The 9,009-nt window shown below is 47.7% G+C and overlaps 1 protein-coding gene across 1 annotated transcript in view; it reads left to right on the plus strand.

Moving 5' to 3' along the window:
* The window catches only part of LOC127006412 (uncharacterized), a 24,754-nt gene extending 18,093 nt beyond the window's left edge, over positions 1-6,661 (plus strand). The window contains exons 7-9 of the mRNA XM_050876367.1: positions 798-862; positions 5,819-5,927; positions 6,433-6,661. Of these exons, the coding sequence (XP_050732324.1) occupies positions 798-862; positions 5,819-5,927; positions 6,433-6,611 (353 nt within the window). The 3' untranslated portion in view covers positions 6,612-6,661. The remainder of the gene's footprint in view (positions 1-797; positions 863-5,818; positions 5,928-6,432) is intronic.
* The last annotated feature ends 2,348 nt before the right edge of the window (positions 6,662-9,009 follow it).

Consider the following 9,009-nt stretch of genomic DNA (forward strand, 5'->3'; position numbering starts at 1 on the left):
GTTGTTTGGGCAAGTGTTTGTTGCATCCATTGTTTTGTTCTGGACTTTGTACAGCACAAGTACTTACATTATTTTGTCTCTTTATTGAGGCAGAGGCCTTCTAGTAGTCATGGAGGTCACAGCATCCCAGGCAGTGGACAACCTAGGTCTGGTCCCTTGTCCGGCACCTTGCTGCGTCTTCAGGAGAGCAAGAGGGAGCTTTCTTCTTTACTTGGCCTCCGAGAGTGTTTATTTGTCTCCGTGGTTGTTGTTTCAGTTTTGTCTCCTTTAATCTTGTTGGTGACAATTTGATTCATGTTTAAACATATCTGCTTTTATTCCACATTTTTTTCTCTTTTGTTTGTTTTTTGATCACGTTATCTTGTTGTTCTTTCTCTCAAAGCGGGCAGTCTGCACACTTCCTGCTCTGTTCCTTCCCTTCCTTGATACCCTTTTCTGTGGTGGCTGTTCTGCAGCATTGTTCTGTCTCTGTTTTCTGCTTCCCATATCCACAAGGTGCTTTTCAGCTGCCTGCTGCATGGTTGCCTCCAGGTTGTCAGGGGCAGCTAGTTCACTACTCTGGGTCTATTTTGCCTCAGTTTCTTTGATGCAGTTGTCACAATATTGGGGTTGAAAACCAGTAACTGTTTGTGCTCACTGCTTTATGGAATTTGTAGATGCTTTTGGTATTCAGTTTGAAGCATGTTTCTGTGAGGCTGTGATCTTTGTCCCAACAGCCACCCCTGGTGCTGGTGCAGCAGGGAGGTCTGAGGCGGGTGCCGTGCTGCGTCCTCCTGCCATGCAGACTTCTGTTGCAGTGGAGGCTGCAGGGCCGGGCACCAGCCTGAGGGGCCAGGACCAGCAGGAGCAGCCTGCCACTGCTGTGAGGATCAGTGCCAGACCATGCACTACAGTACAGTGCAATTCCTTCATCATATTTTGTGCCAAAGAAAAAATTCAGTGCCATAACTTTGAACAGCACCTTGCATGCTCTGATCAGGGGTGCTCAGGAGAACCACCACCACCACCACCACCTTGCTGCTGGCATCTCCAGCCATAAAGGAAAGGGAGAGTTTGAGTGAGAGAAGGTTTGAGACCGAGAGCAAGTTCACCAGACACAGCCTTGCACACACTGCTGAAGGCAAGCATGAGTGCCAAGAGTGTGGGAAAAGACTCCCTGGGAAGGGTGACCTCAACAAACACACCCACACACTCTGGTGAAAGACCTCTTAAATGCCTCGAGTGTGGCAAAGTGTTCAGTCACAAGAGTGACCTTCGTAGACACACCCTTTCACACACTGGTGAAAAACCTCATGAATGCCTCGAGTGTGGCAAAGTGTTCAGATACAAGAGTGACCTTAACGCACACACCCTTACACACACTGGTGAAAGACTTCATGAATGCCAAGAGTGTGGCAAAGTGTTCAGCAGGAGGAGTGATCTTAACAGACACACCCTTACACACACTGGTGAAAGACCTCATGAATGCCAAGAGTGTGGCAGTGTTCAGATACAAGAGTCACCTTAACAAGCACACCCTTACACACACTGATGAAAGACCTCATGAATGCCAAGAGTGTGGCAAAGTGTTCAGTAGGAAGAGTGACCTTAACACACACCCTTACACACACTGATGAACGACTTCATGAGATGCCAAGAGTGTGGCAAAGTGTTCACTCAGAAGAGTCACCTTAACACACACACCTTACACACACTGGTGAAAGACCTCATGAATGCCTAGAGTGTGGCAAAGTGTTCACTGAGAAGAGTCACCTTAATAGACACACCCTTACACACACTGGTGAAAGACCTCATGAATGCCAAGAGTGTGGCAAAGTGTTCAGTACGAAGAGTTACAACAACACACACACCCACACACTGGTGAAAGACTTCATGAATGCCAGAGAGTGGCAAAGTGTTCAGATACAAAATTGCCTTAACAAGCACCTTACACACACTGGTGAAAAGACCTCATGAATGCCAAGAGTGTGGCAAAGTGTTCAGAACGAAGAGTAACCATACTTTTACACCCTTACACACGCTGGTGAAAGACTTCATGAATGCCAAGAAGTGTGGCAAAGTGTTCAGTACAAGAGTTACTAACACACACCCTTACACACACTGGTGAAAGACCTCATGAATGCCAAGAGTGTGGCAAAGTGTTCAGTAGGAAGAGTAACCTTAACAGACACACCCTTACACACACTGGTGAAAGACGTCATGAATGCCAAGAGTGTGGCAAAGTGTTCAGTAGGAAGAGTAACCTTAACAAACACACCCTTGTACACACTGGTGAAAGACGTCATGAATGCCTTGAGTGTGACAGAAGGTTCTTTTCTCAGTCTGCTTTGAACAGCCACGTTTTCTCACACTCTGATCTGAGAAAGTTCAAGTGTGATGTTTGTCTAATACATGTCAAGACCAAGCAGAGTATTGCCAGGCACATGAAGATCCACTTCCCCTGAGGTGTTGTGTGGTGCTGCAGTATGTGGTGGCGGTGGAGGACAGTGTTTGGCAACCCCGCCCTGGCTGAAGAACAAGAAGAAAGAGAAGACAAAGAGACAAAGACAGACATGGAGGAACAACAAGAACAGAAAAGAAAGAAAGGAATGAAAAGACTAGTGAAAGAAAGACAGTGACCTCAACACACACACCCTTACACACGCTGGTGAAGGACCCCATGAATGCCAAGAGTGTGGCCAAAGGTTTAGTATGAAGAGTGACCTCAACACACACACACCCATATACACACTGGTGAAAGACCCCATGAATGCCAAGAGTGTGGCCAAAGGTTCATTTGCGAGAGTAAATTCAACACACACACCCTTACACACACTGGTGAAGGACCTCATGAATGCCAAGAGTGTGGCCAAAGGTTTACACAGAAGGGTGGCCTCAACACACACACACACTGGTGAAAGGCCTCATGGGTGTCTGGAATGTGGAGAAAGGTTCAGAGAGAAGGAAACCCTGGAGTGTCACATGTTCAGACACTCTGGCCTGAGAGAGTTCAAGTGTGTGGGAAGCACTTTAACACGAAGGGGCACATTGCCTGGCACATGAAGACCCACTTCTGAGGTGGTGTGTTGTGCTGCTGTGTGTGTGTGACGGGGAGCCAGTCATCAACACCACCTGGGGAGGACTGGCACCGTGTTGTGGTTGACCGCTGAGAGATGCACCAACACCACAGTGAACAGTGCCATCTGCCCCGAGCCACCTTGCCCCGGCACAGTGCAGCAGCCAACACCACAGTGAATAGTGACGCCTGACCCGAGCCACCTTGCCCCGGCACAGTGCAGCAGCCAACACCACAGTGAATAGTGACGCCTGACCCGAGCCACCTTGCCCCGGCACAGTGCAGCAGCAGTGACTCAGGTCGTCACAACAGACCACCGGCAGGATTACCAAGGGGACGCTGTGTGAGGGTTTGTCAAGTTTCCCTGCGCTCCACAAGAAACCCAGCCCAGCAGAGACCACTGGGGCAGAGTGCCGGCCTGGGAGCTGTGATGGCTTGTTAAACCCAGCCCAGCAGAGACCACTGGGGCAAAGTGCCGGCCTGGGAGCTGTGATGGCTTGTTAGGGTTGCTGCCCCGAGGGAATTGAAGGCAGAATATGTAATGGGTCAAGGCAGGAACACTCCAGTGGTGCTTGTCAAGCCTTGTGTTGTTGGCCAGTGGCTGGGTGATGGACGGGCAAGTGGCTCCAGCAGGGAAGGCTGAGCACTGTGCTGGGGCTGAGGGGAGATAAAGGCACAGGCAGTACAGCAGTGTGCCGCGTGGAACACTCTTGGCGGAAACACCCAGAGAAAAATGACTGAAGAACACAGAAGAAGGAGGACCAGAGAGGGAGGAAGGAAGGCATACTGGGCCTCAGAGGTCTGGAGAAGAATGAATGAAGAGTGAGTAGCGTAGGATGAATGAAGAGGAAGAAGAAGGTGCCGGCACTCTGCGGGTGAGTGCCCTGCCCACAGGCCTGGAGAGGGCCGTGTGCCTGCTGGACGCCGCCTGCTAGGGCACCCTGCTGCTGCCTGCACCCTCGGCTAGGCCCACAGACACACCACAGTGGGTGAGTGATGTGACTGCTACACACACACACACACACACACACACTGGCATTGAGCTGTGGAATGGACTGGAGGAGGAGGTGGTTTGTGCAAGAAACATTCATGATTTTAAGGAAAAGTTGGATAAGAGCGGATATGGAGACGGGACAGCGTGAGCGTAGCTTTTTTCCCGTGTGTCATTACTAGGTTAAGTACAACCAGGTAAACACACACACACCAGAGCGGGTGAGTAATCTACACACACACACACACACACACACACACACAGAACAGCTAAATCAAGGGAAGTGGAAGATTGTAAGGAAATATATATAAAGAAAAGCAGAAGTGTTAATCCATTCCCTGAGACTCCATCCGGTCCTACAGCTTTCCCCTCTTCCAAGTTCCAGTTCTATATCTCCTCTTTATATACTGAGGATTCTTCCATGTGAACATTTGTCTTGTTTTCTTGTGGCTCGTTGATTCTTTAGTAAATACTTGCCGGAACTCTTTGTTTGGTAACTCCACCGTGTCTTGAGGATCAGCGGTTGTCACACTCCCGTCACTCAGTCTGTCAATTGTTTCTCTTGGTTCAGTCTTTCCATTTATGAATCTAAAATAGTTTGGGTTGTTTCTGACACTTTTCCACAATATCCTTTTCATATCCCTTCTCTTCTTCCTTCCTTATTTTCACGGATTCATTTCTCGCTGCCTTAAAATCTTCTTTATTCCTTTGGTTTTTATTTCTCTTTAGTCTTTTCCTTGCTTGTCTCTTTTTTTTCTTCTGCCTTAGCACACCTTGCATTAAACCAGTCCTTTTTCCCTTCTCTTTGGGTCTGTTTCTGGTACGAACTTCTTGACCCTGTTTTATACGCCTCCATAAAGATATCACACTTTTCCTGCACTTCACTTGTTCCCATTAGCTCATCCCAGTCCAGCTCTCGTAATGTTTCCTGAGGTTTTCCACGTCTGCTTCCTATAGTGTTCCTAACTGATGTGGATTCTGAGATATTGGCAGTTAGAGTTGTCATTGAATTTTGGATATTTTTTGTTGGAAAGTTTTTAGTTAAGTGCAAATTTCTCAGGAGCTTGGAGGTTATAAACACTGCCAGTTATAGGTGTTGTAGGTGAGTGTTAGGAGCATCTTGTGTTAGAATCTTGTGTTCCTAACTGTTATGCTTGCCGAGATATTGCCAGTTGAAGTTGTCATTGAATTTTGGATATTTTTTGTTGGAAAGTTTTTAGTTAAGTGCAAATTTCTCAGGAGCTTGGAGGTTATAAACACTGCCAGTTATAGGTGTTGTAGGTGAGTGTTAGGAGCATCTTGTGTTAGAATCTTGTGTTCCTAACTGTTATGCTTGCCGAGATATTGGCAGTTAGAGTTGTCATTGAATTTTGGATAGTTTTATGTTGGAAAGTTTTTAGTTAAGTGCAAATTTCTCAGGGGTTTGGAGGTTATAAACACTGCCAGTTATAGGTGTTGTAGGTGAGTGTTAGGAGCATCTTGTGTTAGAATCTTGTGTTCCTAACTGTTGTGCTTGCCGAGATATTGCCAGTTGAAGTTGTCATTGAATTTTGGATATTTTTTGTTGGAAAGTTTTTAGTTAAGTGCAAATTTCTCAGGAGCTTGGAGGTTATAAACACTGCCAGTTATAGGTGTTGTAGGTGAGTGTTAGGAGCATCTTGTGTTAGGATCTTGCGTTCCTAACTGATGTGCTTGCTGAGATATTGCCAGTTGAAGTTGATGCACACACACACACACACACACACACACTAACTCTGTGATGGTTCTTTCAGGGAAGGAGCAGAGATGAGATCAGACTCAACCCTCCAGTGAGCCCAGGAGACCACCAAGGGGACACCCACGCACCTCATCACCTGGGGGGAGGATGCTTGGAGGCTGTGGGTGAGTGAAACAACCCACCCCCAGTGTATGCTCAGGCACAAGGTTACGTCAGGTTAGGGGCTGCCTTGAAAACAGGTCCTTTCTCATTGATTCTCTCCATGTTTCCCTTCTTTCCTCTTCTCTTCCTCCTATACCAAAAAATAGTTTAATCTTTCCTCTTCCTCCTCCTGTCTTCCTCTTCTTCCTCCTCCTCTTCGTTTCCCTGTTATCTCCACTTTTATCAAGGTCTGTGTCTTTGAAAACTTTGCAGAATGGACAAAGAAAACACCAGAAATTGCTTGAATATTTATTGAGCAAACTGACACTTCTTGCAGAGAGAGAGAAGGGGGGGGGGTCCCTTATGTGTCTGGGGGGGCATGTGTCTGTGGGGGTTGTAAACACACTGTGGGGGGGACACCCTGTGGGGCCTGGGAGCTGAGAGAGAGAGAGAGAGAGAGAGAGAGAGAGAGAGAGAGAGAGAGAGAGACACACACACACACACACACTTGGCACTAAACTCTGCCAGACTCTTGCAGGGAGGGAGACAGAGACAAGACCACTGAGCTGAGGAGACCAGTCAGTCCAAGATGCTGCCTGGATGCTGGGGAGACGAGATCAGCTGAGACGAGACCTGTTGGGGAGAAGATGGAGGGAGATCAATTGAGCCAAGGAAGGACAGAAAGAGAAAGAGATGGAACTAACTAACTCTCTCTCGCTCTGTATAAAAGAGAAGACTAATAAAGTTTGGAAATATATATTACAATGGATATGTTTAAACCTATTACTCTTCTTCCTCCTCCTCCTCTCTCTCCTCTGTCCACCAGCGAGCTATTGTAGGACTCTTTTCCTCCTCCTCCTCCTCCTCTCTCTCTCCTCTGTCCACCAGTGAGCTATTGTATTCTTTCTCCTCCTTCCCTTCCCCTCCCCTCCCCTTCCAACCCTACCCTTCCCACCTGACCACCGCCAACAACAAACAGCGTCAACTCTAAGTATTCTTGTGTTGGAAATCATGAGTACTGTATTGGTATGAGTTAATTCTGGGTGTGTGCTGGACAAGGCTGTTGAATGAGTATAACCACTGCTCTTCTATATTAACCAGACGTGTGTGTGTGTGTGTGAGGCTGTCATATAGGAAGGGAAGGAAGAAAGTAACATCGCAAACTTCACTGAACCGACTACTGTGTGGATGTAGGAGAAAAAGAGTTCCATCCTCCAGTCCCTTGCTGAGATGAGAGCGGCCAGACAGCACCAGCCACTCACTCTGAAAAGGTAATGTTATAATCAGCGGCTGACACACACAAAAATAAATAAATAATTAATAACAATAAGGAAAAGTTGTACAAATAGATACAGAGATGGGACCACACGAACGTAAGCCCTGTGAGACTACAACTAGGTAAACACACACACACACACACACACACACACACACACACACACACACACACACACTGACCTAATGAGCCTGCAACTACTAATGAAGAGCTTGTTAGAAATATCGAAAGACAACCTCCAGCACCCAATGGGAAGCACTGAGGGCCGCTCTCACAGTCGTTTTGTTTGTTTTGATCGTTAGCAATGGCTGTTATCGCCGCTATGGTATTTCCACGTCAAACTGGCCGATGGGGAAGTGGCGGCTGCGGGGTTAGCCTAGCCCCGCACTTTGCCCCACACTCTCAACACCTCGCGCTTCCTCTGCAGCCGCCACTACCCCATAGGCCAGTTTCACGTGGAAAACCATAGCGTCGATCGCCGCCATTGGTAACGATCAAAACAAAGTGACTGTGAAGGCGGCCCTTAGTGAAGACACCAAAAGTTTATCACTATTATTATCAATGAAACACAAGCTTTTACAACTTACATTTTTCCTCCCCGCACCGTCCTGGTCATGAAGGCAGAGGCTTCCAGTGTTGGCGGCCAAGCCTTCTGAGGGGAACCAGTGGATACCAGAGGAGGGTTAAGAGGGAGGAAGGAAGGGCAAGGACTGCAGGCTCCAAGGAAACATTCTGTGCCACGGCCAAGGGGAAAGGTCTGGCAGAAGTAAGGAGACTCCAGTGAAAGTTTGGTTTAGTGGGCAACATCTGTGGTCATATGCTGAGAGAGAGAGAAGGGAAGGAATTATAGGAGAAAGGAAAGTAGAAAGCTTGGTTTAGTGTTGCCAACATCTGTGGTCGTATGCTGGAGAGAGAGAGAAGGGGAAGGAATTATAGGAGAAAGGAAAGTAGAAAGCTTGGTTTAGTCGGCGCAACATCTGTGGTCATATGCCGGAGAGGGACAGGAGGGGAAGGAATTATAGTAGAAGTAAAAGTAGAAAGTTTTGTTTAGTCGGCGCAACAGATGTGGTCAGATGCCGGAGACAGTCAGGAGGGAAGGAATTATGGAGAAGGAAAGTGGAAGGAATTATAGAAGGAAAGTAGAAAGTTTTGTTTAGTCGCGCAACATCTGTGGTCATATGCGGAGAGGGACAGGAGGGAAGGAATTATAGAAGGAAAGTAGAAAGTTTTGTTTAGTCGGCTAACATCTGTGGTCATATGCGGAGAGGGACAGGAGGAAGGAATTATAGAAGGAACCGACCCCAGGAGACGGGACACAACCCTGATTAATACCTGGTACCCATTCACTGCTGGGTGGACAGGCGTAGGGTATCACAAAGCCGCCCAAATTTTTCCACTCCGCCCGGGAATCGAACTCGGGGCTCTCTCGGTTGTGAGCCGTGTGCTAACCACTGCACCACAGCCCCTGGTGTGTGGAAGTACAGCACAAGACATGACAGGGCGGCAGTGTTGGGAGAAATACCTCCTGGCAGAAATAAGTCACTCTGGCGTCCACTGTACTTTCCTGCCGTACCGGACTTGAGGAAACATATCGAACCGTTGCAAAAAAACATACTTTTGGCACTAAAATAACCGTACCATAAAATCACACCAACATACTAAACGCCCTGCCCTCAGTGCATCATGCCCAAACACAGGCTATTTAAATCCCCTCACTGGGGCATTTAAACATGTGGCAGACAAAAGACACCACCCCTTGGCGTACTCTCCCCTCAAGGTTATGGAATCCTACACAGCTAACCCGTGGGCTTCGGCTGTGTGAAAGCCGA

Source organism: Eriocheir sinensis, chromosome 32 (genome assembly GCF_024679095.1).
Source record: "Eriocheir sinensis breed Jianghai 21 chromosome 32, ASM2467909v1, whole genome shotgun sequence".
NCBI lineage: Eukaryota > Metazoa > Arthropoda > Malacostraca > Decapoda > Varunidae > Eriocheir > Eriocheir sinensis.